This window comes from Copidosoma floridanum, unplaced genomic scaffold (genome assembly GCF_036245765.1).
Source record: "Copidosoma floridanum isolate Cflo_tuat_1 unplaced genomic scaffold, Cflo_Japanese_pri ptg000025l, whole genome shotgun sequence".
Lineage (NCBI taxonomy): Eukaryota > Metazoa > Arthropoda > Insecta > Hymenoptera > Encyrtidae > Copidosoma > Copidosoma floridanum.
The window spans coordinates 499547-520905 of NW_028321902.1; the positions used below are offsets into that span (position 1 = coordinate 499547).

The 21359-nt window shown below is 28.3% G+C and overlaps 2 protein-coding genes across 2 annotated transcripts in view; both read right to left on the minus strand.

Moving 5' to 3' along the window:
- LOC106641618 (pyrethroid hydrolase Ces2a) overlaps nt 1–21359 on the minus strand; it is a 92925-nt gene that overhangs the window by 60607 nt on the left and 10959 nt on the right. The gene's annotated exons all lie outside the window — the stretch shown is intronic.
- LOC149373875 (uncharacterized) lies at nt 9388–20843 on the minus strand. Its single transcript, XM_089595420.1, has 4 exons — nt 20625–20843; nt 14343–14591; nt 13615–13773; nt 9388–9555 (listed from the first exon to the last, which is right to left on the minus strand). Exons 1-4 carry the CDS (start codon nt 20841–20843, stop codon nt 9388–9390), a joined length of 795 nt encoding a protein of 264 aa, XP_089451546.1.

The following is a 21359-nucleotide window of genomic DNA, read 5'->3' on the forward strand; positions in this document are numbered from 1 at the left end:
TTATTCTTACATTTTTTGAAACAAATGTTACTTACGGTAAACCAGTTCAAACTATCTATAATAAAATACATGAATGAAATTATAATCGATTTCAAAATGTAAAGATGTGCCAGTGAGTTCGTTTGATGAAGATACCTAGAGACAGTTTATTTAAAAAATCATGTGTTATGTTTATGTTCAATAAAAATTGCACGTTACGCTTACCGTGTTACAAACTGATGCTTGGAAATACAATTAATAAAATTTTCGTAATTGGTTGCATTTTTAAATTATCTTTTAAGCTGTTTTAATTCGACTATTGCTAGGAAAAAAACATCAAAATAAAAGAATCAAGATAAGGGATAGACCATAACATTAATAGTGAAAGAATTTGATGAACATATACTAAAGCCCATATGGTAGAGGAATTTATCAGAAATGGATAATTAATCACTAAAGGAAGTTGTGCCGGTACACTCGAAAGCGATTTATATAACACTAAAATGGCCGCACTTGTAACAACTACAAACGAAATAGCATATAACTTAATGTAACATGAACCACGTTGTTGTATCAGTGAGAGTTTCTGATTATCTGCATCTGCGATAATTTCCCCAAAGATTTTTAACAAATCCTGCAATAATTAATTTATTTTGTTATTATTAGTATTAAGCTTATGATTATTTGTATTTCTTTATTTATTACCTGTGAAACCTTACCTTTGTCTGTCGTCTTTGACTTTTAGTATACAACAATATTAATAATGTGTCAAGACAAAAAATGAGTTCTAAACCGAAATTGAAAAAAGTAGATAAATCTGATCCAACATGATCAATGGACCATAAAAGGGACACTGCAATAACAATTTGGTTGACAAAAAGTATATACCAAATACACTGATTTATAAGTTTCAGAAATCTAGAAGCATTTTCTTCCAAAGGATATATCGCTAAAAATTTTCCAACGAATTTGTACAGTTGAAAATTGAACAGCAGAGACAGTTGAGACACGCAATTAATTACGAATCTTTTGATTTTATAAGCTGCTAAATCTACTCCATCGGCTACGTTCATTTTCTAATTGGTATATTTATTTATATACTACTTAATTCGTTGAGTATGTTTTATAAAACTTTGTGCAGTATTAATTTATTTATCTTATTTTTGTGATGAAGTTATATTTTTGTATTAGTCAAAAGGGTCAATAAAGAAAATCGTAGACAAAGATTAAAATTAGAAAAAGTCTAAGACTCTGAAGCGCGTCTTGTTTTCAACTGAATATGAAAAAATATTCTTTGACGTCGTTTCTACATAGGTTTTAACTATTCATTAATACTGACTTTTCCAGCAATAACCAATTGCAATAAAAAAGATTAGATATCATTAAAAATGAGATCATTCGTTACATACACCTATATCTAATCAACTTCAAGGATAATACTGTTGAGTAGGCAGATGACGAACCTACAATCAATAAATTCATCAAAGGTGTCAATTACGAAGTAATAATGAGTAACTAAAAAATATATTAACTTATTATTATGACTTTAAATCATTTGGATAGCTGGTACAATCAGTGGTAATCGTAAAATATTCCCAGAATGAAATCGATACTGAAATGGTACGTATATACTGTATGAATTAAATTTGTTTTTTCAACTTAGTAAAGTGGAAAGTGGGAGGAGGTAAAAATTCTGAAAGACTAGAAAAAATTATTCAGATGGAGGATAAATCATGGATGAGTGATAAATAACAAAAAAGCAGATTTCTTTAAATAACAAAGTGTTCATCAAGTAGGAATTACTCCAAATCTAAAACTTTTCTTTTTTCTTTGGAAGTAACAAAAAATATTTTTATTAATATTTTTAATTTTTTACTCTGTATGAGTACAAACTTTGATAAAAGACTTACACTTGACATAAATTAATCATAACAATATAAAATACAATAATATAAAATACTCTATATCTGAACTTGCCGAAAGCTCTAGTTACAGTTCCAGTGCAGATGTATAAAATATTTTTTATGAGAACAATTTTAAAATATAGAAGTGTACAATTTGAAAAATTTCAAAATAATATTGTACTGTAAAAATTATTATTGCTATTTTTAATTTCATTAAGATTAACATTAATCGTTCCTGAAGTACGTACTTCGACCATACTTATTTAAGATTTCAAAAATGTATTGCTATTTTTTTTTTTTATCAACAAACGTTGAAAACTCATTACTTTTTACAGCAGGATTTGTAAAAAACCTTTTCATTCAGATTTGTTTATTTTTATTTCGTCTCTTGAATTAGAACACTAAAAAAAATAAATTTTTAGTATCTAAAAAGTATTTAATAGAACATTTCCAAGTACATCTTCTCTTAGAACAAAATAAAATTTTATTACACAAAAAAAATTCTATTTATAATAAAATATTTTTTACTGTACTAAAATAGAACTTTATTTCAAGCGATAATTTGCTTGGAACTATTTTAGTAAGTTTTTTTTTTTAATTCTGAAAATTTTTTTTTCATTATACAATGGGTTTTAAGGATAATGTTCTTCGGTATATTTTATTTAATGGTCACTCTGATGGTAAACTATGAAATGACAGAAGATGTTTTTCTTCATGTCCTTTTTGACGTGGTTGTCAAATAAAAGGAGATGACTATAGTAAAGTGAAATAATTTAGATGACATGATTTCAATTTAATATAGTGTTCAAAACGAAATCGTAGATTACTTTTTTCCTTGTAATGCTTTTAAAGGTAATTACATTCCTTGTACAATTATTTATGTTTCCCTAACTTGTGAAATTGGCATTAAATAAAATAGCAAGAATAGTAGAACTTTAATGTATGATAATGATAGAAAAATATTGTTTGGACACACTTTGGGTAATTAAAAAATAAGGCTTATAATAAAAAAAATGTTGAAAAAATCAAATTAATATTATATAGATACAATACGTAGATTAAATGATTTTAGAATAGTAGTCAAAAGTATTGTGGTCTGTATATTGTAGTTGATGAAAAAAATTTTATCTATATAAAAAATTAAAAAGTTAAAAAAAAAAATTGAAATACCTTTCTACATCGTATAAAAAAGATAAAATAATTATTCATCGTACGCATAAGTAAAACAAGTGGAGATCTCTGATAATATATATGGAGCGGTTTTTCATACATTTTTTTTGATGAAAAAATAGATGTAAAAAAGTTATACAGTTGAACAGTAGAGCATACTTTATTCAACAAAATAATTAGTGAAGTAAAATGTTTGTAGGTAAATTAATAATAGTTGGATTTTGTAGAATTAAAAGTTGGATATCATATCATTAACGGATAATCACTCTTAAGGTCATTATAAATGAAAAAAGTCCATAAAGAAGCTAAAAACAAAAAACCTAATTATTATACAATCTATTTTACATCAAAGATTTGTCGTAACTTACACGCCTTAAATATCTCATGTCCCACGATTCTAGTACACCAGGAATTGAAACTCCAAGAGGTTTTTGACTTCTTAATATTACCATAGACTTTGCCAATACAATTTCACGACTTTGCTGGTGCCATTGGGAGGAATACACAGCTAATCCTATGTCATATCCCTGAGGATTCATTCATCAAAATAAAAATAATTTAAAAAAATAATATTATCGCTAGGTATACTTACTGACTGCTTTATATGTTCAGAAAAAAGTGATGATGTGTAAAAACTCATAATAACACTTGCTATAGAAAATATTGGTACTATTCGTAGTGCCGTAGATATTCTAGACTGTACATAAATAAAAAATTTATCATACTTGAAAATTATTACATCCTTTACGAAAAACATTACTCACGGTTAACGAGTTCAAACCATCCATAATAACATACAAGGACAAAATTGTTACTGATTTTGCAATGTAAAGAAATGCCAAGTGGTTTGTTTTACTAAGATATCTGACGACAGTTTATTTTGAAAATTATTGTATAATGTTTATTTTTAACAGTAAATTTTGAATTAAACGCTTACCGTATTATCAATTGATGTTTAAAAATACAGATACTTAAATCCCTGTAACTGTTTGCACTTCTAAATTCTCTATTAAGCTGTTTTAATTTGATTATTGCCAGGAAAAAGAATAGTGAAATAAGAGAATCAAGATAAGGAATAGACAAAGAAAGTAGGATTGAAAATATTTGATGGAGATACAGTAAAGTCCATGTGGTGGATGAATTTGTAGAAAATGGATAATTAATCAATAAAGGTAGTTCCTTAGGTGCACTAGAAAGTGATTTATATATGAATAAACTGGCCATAAAGGCCATATTTCCAAATGAAAAAGCATAAAGTTTAATATAGCATGAACTATGTTTTCGTATCAGTGCGATCTTTTCATCATTTGCATTTAAAACGAAGTCTTCAAAAATTTGTAGCAAATCCTATAAAAAGATAAAGTCTTTTTCATAAATATTTGATTTCTAATTCTGTATACTCTTCAAAGAAATATTGATGTCATGTTACCTGTATCTGTGATTGTTGAGTTTTAGAATACAGCAGTATGAATACGATTTCAAGGCAAACAATCAACTCAAAGCTAAATGTGAAGAAAGAGGATACATCTAAACCTGCGTTATATATTGACAGAGAAATAGACACAGCAGTAATGGTTAAGTTGATGAAATAAAAATACCAAACACACTGGTTTATTAGTTTTGCAGATTTAGTAGCATTTTTGTCTAGCGGATAAATCAAACATATTTTTCCTATGAATTTGTACAGTTTAAAATTGAATAACAGTGCCAGCAGCAATACCCAATTTCTTACTAAACCTTTGATTCTATAAACTAAATTTGCTTTGTTGATAATGTGCATTATTTTAATTGCTATATTGTTTCAACCTACTAAAAATAGGTGTAGTATCTTTTTGTTACGTAGCCTGTATGAACGTATATATGTTATATTATTATTTTTATTATTATTGTTATTATTATTATTATTATTATTATTATTATTATTATTATTATTATTAGTAGTAGTAGTATTATTATTTATAGAACCAAATCATAAGTGTAAAGTGATTGGTTCAAGAAAGACAATAAGGTAAAAGTTAAAAAATCTATCAACTTATACGCGCATTTTCTTGTTTATAACTGAATTAGATACCCATATGTCTTGGTATTTCTCATCAAGTTTAATTATTTATAGATGTACATTCCACCAGTGCTAAGAAATTATAGTCATTACCTATGAAAACTAATGGCTATGGAAGTCGATGTATTAATAAAACACCTATATTGAGTCCAATTTTTTTTCACGAGTTTTGTAGGTTGTTAATATACCTTACAGAATTCGATAGTAGGAGTTGGGAAAATTTGGTTGATCATAATTTTATAAAGCCTTTGGGGATTTCCTAAAATCAGTATCATTTATAGTAAAACCATGCATGAGTACTACCAATTTCATTCATTTTTTTTAACACGTGTGTTATGTATACCATGAACTACGTTTAACAATCTAGCATCGAATCAAATTAAATAGAAAAATTATTAAAAATTATTATTAATTAAATATCGTTTGAAATTCAAAACAAGCCCATACGTATTTTATTATTTTCTAATTATGATTCTTAGATCACGTGCCCTTTAAAATCTTCTTTATACCCTACAAGAAAAATTTATACTTCAAAAATCCAAAAATTTTGAATTAAACAGGTGCAAATCTATACAAAATAATTAAATTTTATATTTGAATATCACGGGATCAAAATTTTCTAACATTGTTTAATTTTTTTGACTTTTTTCCATATTTTCTGAATTTCAAAATCATCAACCTTGTTGTATATTGCCTGCTACACAAATTTTTCAATTTTCCAGTCCAAAATGATAAAGGTAAGAAAATTTGACGTTTTTTTCCTTCAAATTTTTTCCATGTACTTACGTCTCTTGAGTTGAAAAAAAAATTTCCATCCAGTTAAAGCAGTATATTAAAAAGTTCAGTGGTTTAATAATCTACGAAGAATATTAAAAGTGGTCAGAAAAATTTGAAAAGTTAAAAAATTAAAATCCTTTACTATATAAACGGGAAATCATCTTGCTTCTTGTGGAATGTGTACAGGTAAAGTAAATGTTCCTATTCGTGGAATGTGTCCCTATTTATGGAATATGAAAATTCATGTATTTGTTATACAACTAACTTGATAAAAAAATTGTGGTAGTTGTATATTGTATGTATCTTTAGGAATTCACAAGAAAAATTTCGTTTTACATACAATAAATGACCAATTTTAAAGATAATTCCATAAATAGGGACAAAGTCGTACATAACCTATCTTTTGAATTGTACATATTATGGCACCAAACTTCAACGAGGAATTTATATACTTCTAGTAAACAAATAAACGATATAATTATTTTTGTTAAATAAAATAGTGTTATGCAAGTAAAAAAGCTTTAATTGTCTTAAAATATTATACTAAATTTACGTTTTTTAAAAAGTTTCATAAATAGGGACAAAATATGAAACAATAGGTACAACGTTTTATAATTATGTACATTTTGGTCTTGTAATCTTTTTATAAAATAAAGTATTTTAACAAAAACCATATTTAAAAATTATAATAAAAATGGTAAATTTATAGCGCACCAGATAATACCAAAATTTCTACTGTTAAAGCTCACAGTTAAGAAGAAAAAATTAAAGAAGTAAGTGTGATAAAATTTATGGTTATAATAGGGACATTTACCTTAAGTAATTATATCTCTCACTGTAGTAGAAAAGTCTACTCTTTGAAAAGTCATCTGTCCCTTTCACATTTATGTCAAAACATAGCCTAGAAATTTTTTCTACACATAAGAGATTCGTTCACCTCACAATCCAGGGACGGTCAGGGACAGTGTGGGCGAGTCGGAGACGAAAGTGAACAAGTGCTCTTCTCCGATCGTCCCCGATCGTCCCTGACCGTACGCGATGCACAGTTATACATGTTAGGTTAGGTTAATGCAAAAAGTAAACAAACTTTTTTGTATTTGCACTTCTTTATTTACAAACTATTGTTTACATACAGCATTAACCTAACCTAACGTGTACAACTGCGCATCGTGTACGGTCAGGGACGATCGGGGACGATCGGAGAAGAGCACTTGTTCACTTTCGTCTCCGACTCGCTCACACTGTCCCCGACCGTCCCTGGATTGTAAGGTGAACGAATCTAAGGTAAAGAACCCAATACTCGACCACAGTGGCTCTGTTCGGAAATGATACGTTGGTTAAGTATTAAGTTGGTACCTATACCCCCACCCTGGCTTAACTAACTGACCGTGCGTTCGCACATGTAAACAATAGTTAATCAGCTGATCACATTTTGGCGCACTTTAAGCGCTTTTAAGGTTAAAAAGAGGACTTGAAAGCGCTCAAAGTGCGCCAAAACGTGACCAGCTGATTAACTATTGTTTACATGTGCGAACGCACGGTCAGTTAGTTAAGCCAGGGTGGGGGTAGGTACCAACCAAAAACTTAACCAACGCATCATTTCCGAACAGAGCCAGTATTTTATTTATGTCATCTGCACATGCGCAAAATTAAAATTTTGTCAACTACACATGTGCAGAAACCAAAAATTAGGTGATCGACTTTTGGGGTAAGAAAGTTACGTTTGTTAATTCTTTAAAGTGATTAAATTTTAGAAGGCAATCCTTTTTTATTTGCACTACTATAAAGTTAAGTAGTTTGTTTATGCTGTCCAACAATTTCAGTACCAAATTTTCATAACTGTTTTATTTTCTTGGTTAGTCAACCTAAAAGTTGTGTAGAGTGGTCGAGTATTGGGTCCTTTACCTTATTTTTATGTACAATATTTCTTATCTAATGGACACCCTCAAGATATTTAATAAAATTAAGTAAAATAATGAGATACTTTTGTCGTACAGAAAAACATGTTGTTAACAGTTCCCGATTATTTTGGGTGATTTTTGTTATTAACGCCTTAACAAACACATTTTGCTATTAGGAAATGTTACAAAAACTGTAATAAATATTTTGATTCCTAGGATTATTATCTATACATGTCAAGATATGAAACGACTCGTTTTTTTCAACGTATTTTTGGTCCGTAAAAAATAAAACATTTTCTTTTATAAGGTGGATCATAATTTTTCAAGATCGTCTGTACAAAATTTTAGGAATAAGTATTGTGAAGAAAAATTTTAAATTACGTCGTACCGCTACGCGGGTATCAATCATTATTTATTTGTATATATGTTTACCTATAGCTGTAAAATAATGATGTTGTCACAATTGCGTAAGCCTTTACTTGATTGCTTGCTTGTCAAGGTAATTATTTATTTAGAGTTTCTCTGAGAAATAATGTAAGTGAATCTCGATGATTATCTTTTATGTTTTATTTTCTTACTTGAAACAAATTACCACATCATATTAGTCGTAAAAAATTAATTTCTTACATGCTCTAAATTATCGTGATTACTTTTATAGATATAGACAAATACGAATACTTTTGTATAACATTATGAAATAAGCATATCGCACACATTAAATCTGGGAATTTAATTTCTCTGTGATAAAATCTCACCACTAAAAAACCACTTAAAAATTACTGAAATTTATTGGACTGGAAATTTGATTACGTATACACATAGAATAAAATACTCGAACTATTTTTATTCGTTTATTTACTTATTGACTGAACATGAATACAGTTTGAATACATTACATAATTTTGCTTGAATAATAATTCGCATTTGTAAAATGTAGGTTTATATAATACACATGCGTAAATGAACATAACAATTATCATGACTGTAAGTGTAGTTACGAAAATAATAGCATATGAAGAAACATTTTATTGTGATTTAATTTTCTAACTATTATTAAATAATTCTACATATTTTTCTGTTTATTGTTTTCATTTATTATATTTGGGTGGAAATTTTTCCTACATTCTTAATAGATGATTTACGTATTTTTAGAAATCTCCCACAATCTTTGGTTTTTTAACAAGTATATGTTTTTGTCAATTGATAAACATTATAACAACAAAAGGTGTAAAACAATTGTAAAAACTAAAATTTTTTATAGAGGCACATCTTAGTACTTCCAGAGTCTGCTTAGCAACTCTTAGTTCACTAAAGGTATTATGAAAAATTTTCACACAGCCTCTAATGAAGCATCTAATTAAAGATAAAAGTAAGAAAAATTTTATATTTCTGAGTAGTATTTTATTTATATTTGATAAAGTTAATAAATAACTTGTCGTTTTAACACCATCAAATACTTTTTATACAACTGACAATTGCCTGATTTATTATTAATGGATTATCACTCTTAAGGTCATTATAAATGAAAAAAGTCCGTAAAGAAGCTAAAAACAAACACTTAGTTATTATACAAACTATTTTATTCAAAAGTTCTGTCTTAACTTACACGACTTAAATATCTCATGTCCCATGATTCCAATATACCAGGAATTGATACACCTAGTGGTTTTTGACTTCTTAATATTACCATGGACTTAGCTAATGTAACTTCACGACTTTGCTGGTGCCATTGGGAGGAATACACAGCTAATCCTATGTCGTGACCCTGAAGACATGTTGGTTACATAAAATACAAGAAACTTCCGAAAAAACAAAAGTTATTGTTAGTCGCTCTTACCGACTGCTTTATATTTTCTGAACAAAGTGATGATATATAAAATCTTATAATGACACTTACTACGGAAAATATTGGGACTATTCGTATAGACGTGGACAATTCTGACTGTACTTAATAAGAACAACTGTATTTTTTATTAAAAATGGTTAAATTGTTCATTTGAAATATTACTTACGGTTAACGAGTTCAAACCATCCATAATAATATATAAGGAAAAAATTACTACTGATTTTGCAATGTAAAGACGCACCAGGTGGTTGGTTTTACTAAGATACCTAACGACAATTTATTTTGAAAATTATTGTGTGACGTTTTTTTACAAATAATTGCACCGTAAGGCTTACCGTATTATCAATTGATGTTTAAAAATACAGATACTTAAATCCCTGTAACTGTTTGCACTTCTAAATTCTCTTTTAAGCTGTTTTAATTCGATTATTGCCAGGAAAAAGAAAAGTGAAATAAGAGAATCAAGATAAGGAATGGACAAACATGGAATAATTGCTAAAATTTGATGAAGATACAGTAAAGTCCATGTGGTTGATGATTTTATAGAAAACGGGTAATTAATCAATAAAGGTAGTTCCTTAGGTACACTTGAAAGTGATGCGTATATAAATAAACTGGCCACAAATACTATGTTTCCAAAAGAGGAAGAAAATAGTTTAATGTAGCAGGAACCATGTTTTCGTATCAGTTCAATCCTCTCATCATTTGCATTTAAGGTGAAATCTTGAAAAACTGTTAACAAATCCTGTTAAGAAATAAATTCTTATTTATAAGTATTTGGTTTTTAAATCTGTGTATCTTTCCACAAGTAATCGTGGCATCTTACCTGTATCTGTCGTCGTTGAGTTTTAGAATACAACAAAATTAACATGATTTCAAGGCATACAACTAATTCGAAGCTTAATATGAAGAAAGAAGATACATCCAAACCAGCACCATACATTGACAGAGAAATAGACACAGCAGTAATGGTTAAGTTGATGAAATAAACATACCAAATACACTGATTTATTAGTTTTGCAAATTTAGAAGCATTTTTGTCAAGCGGATAAACCAAACAAAACTCTCCTACGCATTTGTACAATTTAAAATTGAATAACAGTGACAGTAGCGATACCAAATTTTTCATTAATCCTTTGGCTTTGTAAGCCAAATTTACTTTATTGATTATATGCATTTTTTAATTGGTCTATTTATTTAAATTGTTTTATTCTAGTGGAAGATCTTGTTACGTTGAAGCCAGCACCAATTTAGATGTTTTATAAACTTACATTGTAGTGTAAGCTGGACGATTTAACAAAGAAAATCGGGTAATAGTTTAAGATAAAAAATCTATCAACTTACACTCGCAGTTTCGTGTTTATAACTGCATCGAAGACATACATGCCTTGACATCATTTCTCAAGATATTTAATAATTGATTTATGTATTATTTCAGTGATATGAAATTATAGTAATTATCCGTGAATATCTATTATATACGTTACGGTAATTACGTTTATTAAGTCTAGTTGCTATATAATAGCGATATACCTTGTAGATACATCTAATATCGATCAATTTATTGAAGAAGTATATTGAAGAATCGATGGTAGGACTGATGAAAATATAATGATTGATTACAACTTTAAAAATTTTAGTTATTTTTCACAATTGTTTCTGATGGTATGAATCGACTTGTTGAAAGAAGTTATTAAATAATGCATATGTAAGATAAAGGTACTACTTTGGAACGGTTTTTGGCAAGTGTTTTCTTATGATTTTTATAAAAAAAATAATATTGACTTGTTTAGCGTAAATTTTGTTTCTTCAGAAGCGCTTCGTCTTGATCTTTAGTATTTTAATTTTTGATGAAACATTACTAAAATGTATGTCCTACTTTTGAAACAGTATGTCCCCCGTATGAAACCCACATGTATTTATATGCACTCAGTGTGTTTCATACGAGGGGCATCATGTGCTTGAGGTTATGTTCCCGATGTGTCCCAGTTTGAAACAGTACTTCACGATAATCTTTTTTTGCTGAGACCAGAACATGAAACAAATAAAAATGTTTACTGTTTAAAGAAGTTTACACTTAAAAGATTGTACGAGAATAATTTCTTCGTAAACAATCATCTAAAACTATATTCATTCCTACTGTTTCATGTGGGGACAGAATTTTTACGTGTTTCTAGGTGGTACTTTTACCTTATCAGAAATAAAAAAATTTTATTTATTTATTTATTTTTTTAATATTTGCGTAACAATTTTTAAATACCGATTTTACAGTTAAATATCTAGCATCTAGTCAAATTCAACAGAATAATATTGTTAGAAAAATATTTAAAATTCAAACGAGCCCATAATGTATGTGGGTAGGTAATAGGGTGAATAAAAAAAATATCATTTTCTCTTTTTTTGACATGTAAAATTTATTAGCTGTTTGAATGAATATTTGGAGGTCACTGTAACGATAAGAAGGTACTTCTTTGAAAAAATTTGATTACTTTGAATTTATTTATAAAATCTGCTAATTCTTTTAAAAATTATAAAAATACGTTAAAAAAATGAGTAGTAAATTTTTTACTGCTGAATCGTGTAAAATTATCCATTTAATATATTTTATTATCTTGTTATCCAGTACGATTCTTACAGTTACATCCCATAAATAAACACATGTACACGTTAAAGACAGTAGTTAGGGAGCCGGGGGGTTTCTTCAGGCTTTGGTATCCTAAAAGTTAGGATAGGTAAAGAACGCTACATGATTCTTATTACAAAATAACCGTGAAAACTTTTTTAAATTATTTCTCAATATGTTAAAAATGAAACGCTTCAGAAAATGAAGTTAAATATGAAAGTCTTTCAGTGGACTAAGTATTTGCCATTGGAAAATTCAAAAAAACTGCCATACCTTAAGGTAAAAAATCAGAATTTTTGAATTCAACGTTTATAATTTTTTCATAATTTTTTCTATGTTGTGAAACATTTAAATATAATATCATTTTCAAATATCTACTAGATGTTGATCCGACGTATTCGAACATGACGCATAAAGTGGCAGTTTTTGTAATGTAACCCATATCATCATTTAACAAAGAATATGATTTGATGTGAAACTAAAAATCAGTTGAGAAAAATTATTTTCAACAAATTTAAATCATCTATCTTTTTAAAGAATAGCCACTGCGCTTAAATTGAAAATTGCAAAATAGAAAACTTGTCCCCAAGTTTTAGTCGACCCGACTTGATGGACACACTGTTTGTATATTACACATGGTGTACGATCTATTATGACGGTATTACTACAATGTAATTAATGTATTTTTTCAAACACATACCTCATTTGCAAAGCATATTGTCAAAGACTAGCATCCATGCACCAATTAAATATGTTTACCAATTAACGTATAAGCTGCTTTTTTTATTTATATGTATTACAGATTCTCGTCATATTTTTATGTTTCCAAATTTCATAACTTTTACATGTACGCAGTAACCGTTTTTTCGCATAAATCGATGCCATACACATTTAGATATACGAATACTACTGTACTATTTTAATACACCATATGCATGATAACAATAAGTAAACGTCTCGAATGCTGTGTTGTTCTGACATAATATTTCGAAATTCACACTTAAATTAATTTGAAAGTAAAATAAAAAGGTAATTTCATTGCTTATTCTCTGCTAAATAACTAACTAAAAAGTCAAAAAATTTTTTTAAGGTTGATGTAAAAAACAAGCTATATAGCTAAATAGTAAAATATTACTTTATTTAACATAATTTATTCAACATAATTATTAACAGAATACAATATTTAAAAACAAATTATAACCATAATTTTTGCGAATCTTAAGATGGATGACGCATCATAAATGAATTATCATACGTAAAGTTATTACGTACGAAAAAAGTCCGTAAAGAAGCTAAAAATACAAACATTAATGTTAAATGATCCATTTTATACTTCAAAGATCTGTCTAACTTACCCGCCTTAAATATCTCATGTCCCACAATTCTAGTACACCAGGAATTGAAACTCCAAGAGGTTTTTGACTTCTTAATATTACCATAGACTTTGCCAATACAATTTCACGACTTTGCTGGTGCCATTGGGAGGAATACACAGCTAATCCTATGTCATATCCCTGAGGATTCATTCATCAAAATAAAAATAATTTAAAAAAATAATACTATCACAAGGTATACTTACCGACTGCTTTATATTTTCAGAAAAAAGTGATGATGTGTACACACTCATGATAACATTTGCTATAGAAAATATTGGTACTATTCGTAGTGCCGTAGATATTCTAGACTGTACATAAATAAAAAAATTTATCATACTTGAAAATTATTACATGTTTTATGAAAAACATTACGGTTAAAAAGTTCAAACAATCCATAATAACATACAAGGACAAAATTGTTATTGATTTTGCAATGTAAAGAAATGCCAAGTGGTTTGTTTTACTAAGATATCTGACGACAGTTTATTTTGAAAATTATTGTATAATGTTTATTTTAAAACAGTAAATTTTGTATTAAACGCTTACCGTATTATCAATTGATGTTTAAAAATACAGATATTTAAATCCCTGTAGCTGTTTGCACTTCTAAATTCTCTTTTAAGCTGTTTTAATTCGATTATTGCCAGGAAAAAGAAAAGTGAAATAGTAGAATCAAGATAAGGAATGGACAAACAAAGAATAATTGCTAAAATTTGGTGAAGATACAGTAAAGTCCATATGGTTAATGAATTTATAGAAAATGGATAACTAATCAATAAAGGTAGTTCCTTAGGTACACTTGAAAGTGATACGTATATAAATAAACTGGCCGCAAATACTATGTTTCCAAAAGAGAAAGGAAACAGTTTAATGTAGCGAGAACCATGTTTTCGTATCAGTGCGGTCTTTTTATCATTTGCATTTAAAATGAAGTCTTCAAAAATTTGTAGCAAATCCTATAAAAAGATAAAGTTTTCTTCATAAATATTTGATTTTTAATTCTTTACACTCTTCAAAGAAATATTGATATCATGTTACCTGTATCTGTGATTGTTGAGTCTTACAATACAACAGTATGAATACGATTTCAAGGCAAACAATTAACTCAAAGCTAAATGTGAAGAAAGAGGATACATCTAAACCTGCGTTATATATTGACAGAGAAATAGACGCAGCAATAATAGTTAAGTTGATGAAATAAACATACCAAACACACTGATTTATTAGTTTTGCAAATTTAGAAGCATTTTTGTCAAGCGGATAAACCAAACATATTTTCCCTACAAATTTGTATACTTTAAAATAAAATATTAGTGATATTTGCGATATCCAACTTCTTATTAAATCTTTGGCCTGATATACTAAATTTACTATATTAATTACATGCATTTTTTAATTGTTAATGACTTTAAACTATTATAAATGTGTGTATAAAGTTTTTGTCGTGTAGCCAGTATTAAGTTTTATTAAGACATAAACTGGAAAATTCATCAAAGGAATCGATATAAAAATTAAAGTAAAAACAATTTTAACTATTGAACTGCACGTTTTCTTGTTTTCAACTGAACAGGAAATACGTTTGTTTTGCCGCATTTCTCATTAAGTTGAATAATTTATTGCTGTATATTTTTTGAGTGATAATATAAGATGTTGTAGTAAATACTCATTGACATCGATGATTAGGAAAATCGCTGTTATAATTAAATATCCATATCACGATATTGTTACGCTTAATTATAACTTTGTGATCACTTGGGTATGGTTCACAATTATAATTAATAATATGAGTTTGCTTTTACAAATATAATAAACAACATAATTATGCATGTGAAGTACAAACTTAATTTTTTTCTTTAACTTTTATGCATTTATTTGTAAGTGCCGTTTTTACATTTAGTTATTTAGCTTCGAGTTGAATTAATGGAATAAGTTTATTAGTCAATTATCATTTATAGTTCAGAATGAGCCTACATGTATATTTCCATGACAAAATATGGAACTTGATGTAAAACCAATAATTAGTAGAGATCAACTTATTTTTCAACAAATTCAATTTACTTTATATTGGCTTTAATAAAAGAAAAAATCCACTACGTTTGAGTAAAAAATTGTAAATTACAAAACTTGACTCGTCCAAAATTGTTATTTCAGGAGAAGTTGCAAAAATAACTTTTTTTATTACAGTGTGCGAAAAATAGATGTTTTCTGCACTATTTTTAGTAAAGAAAATTTAATTTCACGTAAATTGTAAACTGGCACTCAGCCCCAGAAATAACAACTACTCGAAAAAGTCCATCACTTCGTCTTATTACTTAAATAACTATTTATCTTGGGATCTTAAAATAGAGAAAGGGCCTCAAAAATAGCTAAGAATATTTATCCCATTATAAAACCTCTCTGCTTGAAAACTACTTAAAATTACTTGACTTGGGCTGGAAACTTGGTTACATATTTACATAGAATAAAACACTCGAACAACTCCTATTTATTTATTTACTTACTTACCTTAGCAATAACAAATGTCCTTTGAATTATTAAATATTATATATGATATAAAATCATATATACATATTGTACATTCGTACAAGTATTCGTTACAGGGTAGGAGACTTTTCTGAAGAATAGAACAATTTATTAGTAAGTTATACGTGAGTCTACATTTCTTTTAAAATTCCACTTTATACATCTACATGATCTTACAAGCTTATATATAACAGATTTTTTGATTTACGATGAGGCTATAAGGTTTTTTTTTTTATATAAACGTTGAAAATGTACTACTTTCCATTAATGGTTTTGTTGAAAATCTGTTTGTTCAACGATTTTTTCTTATAATTTCGAGCGTCAATCTTATCTGAAATTTTGTGTATTAATATATTCTTGCTTTATAAGCTAATCATACAAGTTTAATTATATTCATAAAACTTTTTAAGTATAGGATTAAATTTCCTAGAAACATAAGATTCGTAGACATTTTTCAAGATTTGAGTAAAAAATCAATGAAGAGCATAGATCGACCTTAATTTATAAAGTTATCAACAACCTAATATTTTAAAAAAGTACTTATGCATGCTTTTTGTAATATTGATTGTTGAGTAATGAATTATTCGTGGAGTAACACTCTCAAGGTCATGATGTACGAAAATATTAGGTAAAGAAACTAAAAAAAAATTTACATTATTATTATCTATAGGTGGATTCCTCAATTTTTATCCATCTCTTAGTTACAACTTGACTAAATCTTAATCTGGTACTAACACGACTTAAGTATCTCATATCCCATGATTCCAATACACCAGAAATTGGAACGTCAAGAGGTTTTTGACTACTTAATATTACAATGGATTTAACTAATATAATTTGTCGATTTTCCTGGAGCCACGGGGATGAATACACTGCCAATCCTCAACTAGGAATATGCATTTTTTACTTAAAAAACTCAATTTTGCATGAAACTGTTTGAAAAAAAAGCATGTACTTATTATTATGAGGTAAGGTCAACCATCTGGTGTTGACTCTAGTAACCTATTAGTTTTAAAAATCTCGTAGTTTTTTTAATAATACCTGATAGCTTTTAAAATATCTACACGATAGTGGAAATCTTCCAACCTTTTTTGTTTAACCTTGTGATTTTTATCAATAGGGTACTTTTTGTTTTTTAAACCATTTCTCAATTATCCATTTAAATACTAAAGTGCTTTCATTAAAATTTGTCTGAAAAATTGGCATCCATGTAATTAGTGATATAGTTAGTTATATTGACTAAGATAATGTACGTGTATTTGCAAAGACGAAAAAAAAGACACAATTTTAATCATAAAGTATGAAAATATTTTTAAGTGACTTTAATATCAGTCATGATGACAATTATACCGCTTCAAGTTCGTCTAACACATCTCTTTTACTAATATTGTGGGTTACTTGACTGTATACTGACAAAAATAACCTATATCAGTGCTCGAAAATTCATACTGCAAAAAAATGTGTACAATTTCATTTGATACTTTTTTCAAATATGTCGATTTTCTTAATTTTTTGTTGTTATTAAATGTTTTTTGCTAAGATATGAAAAAAAAAGTATACAAGAACATCCTCACCCACCTTTTTAATTCGATAATAGACAATGTTCTAACTCTTGGGTAGCATTGAAAAGATAAAATTCAACTTCGTGATGCGATTTGACGATATTTACCTGGACGATATTAAACAAAGAAAAAAAAACAAGAAAGTATGGGTAATTAGGCGAGAAATGTTGCGGGGGTTTAGAAGCGTGCCACAAATGTCTTAGCCTCGCGTGACATATTAGTCAGCTAAAGCTCAGGCTGGGCCGTCTTGATAAATTTCCACGTCCCCGTTGCATAATCGTGTGTGTGTATGTGTGTGTGAGTCGTATTAACCGGATGAAGTCGTAAGTTGCGGTGTCTCTTGCAGGATATGCCCTCTTCTATGCATACAGGCGCCGTTTCTAACGACTGTAACGACTGTGTTTCAGGTAAGAACCGTATAACTTGCGTTTTGTCGGTGGATACGTGTAATAAATTAATGTACAGTAAACAAAGCTTTTTTTTTTATCGTTACATTTAGTAACAGAAAAAAAGAATAAAAATTATACGGAAATCCAAACAAAAATCACCATTTTGCATAGGAAATTAAATGCAAGTTGACGAAAAAGGAAAAAAATTGTTATTTTTAACAGTTAATATTATTGTTTCAACAGTAAAAATTATGGTTAGAACAGTGAAAATCGCTATGATGGAATAGTAAGCCTTAAAATGATCGGTTGATAAATTTTACTTTCCAGCTTAGTAATTATTTCTGGTCCAACCATAATTTTTACCATTTAAAATATAATTTTTACTGTTAAAACAAAACAAATCTTGACTGTTAAAAATAATAAGTTTTTCCTTTTTTCGCCAACTTGCATCCGATTTACTGTGCAAAATGGTTACTTTTGTCAGAATTTCTCTATTATTTTTATTATTTTTTCCTCACAGTGAATGATTTATTGAAGACGTGACATTAAATATTTTGCGTATCGAAAAATTTCAAAGCTGTAATATTTACATACCTATCTTTTTTTTCGTCGAGGTTGTTATACTTAGAGGACAGAAAATTTTATTTTGTATCAGTATCATAAATTAGGTATTTTACAAACTATGGTTTTCATTACTTGAGACATTTATCCACTGGGGCTATCCAGAAGCCTGAGGACCTCTTGAGTGTCTCAAATTAGATTGAGCTCGAACACTGCTTTTTTTGACTGATTACACAAAAAATGTCCAAAGTCTAAGAAAAAGATGACAGTTATCGTGCTACAGTCAACTATTAGGATTGATTTTTACTGCGTTGAACTGCACCACTGTATAGATCCACAAATAACGTTGTGCTATAACTTTGAACTGATATATCTTCAAAACAGTGAAGCTAGTATAAGTAACTTCAGCATATTATTTATTTATAACATTCTGTAAAAAATTTAAGGAGCAGTAAGTGTAAATACTGTCATGACAACGACTTCGCGACGATCCATCATAAGAGCCTGTGCATAATCAGAATCCTTTCTGTTTTAATTTCTTGGAAACTGCAAATCTAGGCCTTCTGACATTTGAGTATATAATTCTCAGTACTAAAGTAGATTAGTTCTTATGTTTCCGAAATTGCTGTAAAATATAGAATTTTACGATGGCGCGATAGCGTTCATGGATACACTATTGTGAGCTGCTGTAAAGAGGTTTTTTAAATAGTGAAGAAAAATTCAGTATGCAATTTTTTCTATCTAAAAACTTTAGAATTTAATGTTGTGGGGTCTAAATCGTTGATTAAATTAATTATATGGTGTTAAACAATAATTTACTAATTAAAAACAATTTTATTAGTCACAAGCAGTATGGGAATGGCAATAGAATTTTTTCGTATACTAATCTAAAAATGGCTGTGTTTTTTATACTACAGAACATAACTATACGATGAGTGTAATTATCATCATCACAAGAGGTTGTATTATAAACTTTTGTATTAAACGATTTTTTACTCGCAATTTCACGCTTCAATATTATCTGAAATACTGTGAGTTTAATGCTTTTTATATGTCTTATGGGATGAAATCTTCTCAAAACTTATAATTAACAGACATTTTGTAAACTTCAAGTAAGAAACCACTTTTATAATATCAAACAGCGTAGAATATATTTTTATTCAACGAAACTGTGAACAACTTATTATTTTATAAAATAAAGTACTTGACAGATGTTTTTTGTAAAATTGACCTTTGAATGATGCATCATAAACGGATCATAGCTCTTAAAGCAATTATGTATGAAAAAATTCCATAGAGAAGCTAAAAAAATAAGGGTATATGTTTAATACATAATGTACCTAACATATTAGTAGGGCGCGTTCGATTCCATTATTCGTTATTTAGATCGTTCCTTCCTTATAAATGCAGTTCAATCTGCATGTAGAAGAATATACTATTTTTTGTGTGGATAAACTGCGTGTAACCTCAATGCAAATGCAAAAGTTGGAATCTAATGTTATTTACGTATGGGTGATAAAATGAATAGTAAAACAAAAAGTTTTGTTCAGTTAACAACGATAGTGATTAAGATATGTGACTTGTTTCGATGTATTCGTTGAAACTTTTTGCGGGTGTCTGGTAGTTGATACTCTACCCATTAATCTTTGCTATCTTGCTATTGTAATTAATTACATCTCATTAGAATGAACTTGATTAACCATTACTTTTCATTTAAAAAAAGCCCTTTCAAGAATTTGTCAAGATTTTTGTCTGCGTTTTATACTCCGTTTTATAATTAATTAAATAAAAATTATTGTTTCAATATTTGTTGCACAAAAAATGAATAAGCAATAGAAAATTTTAATTGTTTGCTTTTGTGTTTGTACTGAGTTTATAGACACAGTTTACTATAACGAACGATCCAAGTGACAAATGATACAATTGGAACGCGACCACAAGATGTAACACTTACATTACTTAAATATCTCATGTCCCATGATTTCAGTACACCAGGAATTGATACATCCAGTGGTTTTTGACTTCTTAATATTACCATAGACTTTGCCAATACAATTTCACGACTTTGCTGGTGCCATTGGGATGAATACACTGCCAATCCTATGTCATATCCCTGAAGATATTCATAGTACAAAGTATAAGAAACTCCAAAATACAAATTGTCATGGGTCATTCTTACCGATTGTTTTAAATTTTCAGTACATAGAGAAAATATGTAAAATCTCATGACAGCAATGATTATTGAAAATATTTGTACCACCATTATTGCCGGAGATATTTCAGACTGTGTAAAATAAAATAAAAAACTGTAATATTTTGAAAAATCATATTATTTTTTTTTAAAACATCACTTACGGTAAAGAAGTTCAAGCTGTTCATGATAACATACATGGATAAAATTATTATTGATTTTAAAATGTAAAGACGTGCTAGAGAGTTCATCTTTTGAAGATACCTGACGATAATTTATTATTAATACCGTCATACAATTTTTCATTTTAAACAAAAAATTGCGATACACACTTACTGTATTATAAATTGATGCTTAAAAATACAACTAGTCAAGTTGTCATAATTGTTCGCATTTTTAAATTCTCTTTTAAGCTGTTTCAATTCGACTATTGCTAGGAAAAAAAACATGGAAATGAGAGAGTCAAGATAAAAAATAGTCACAGGAGAAAACGTTGCA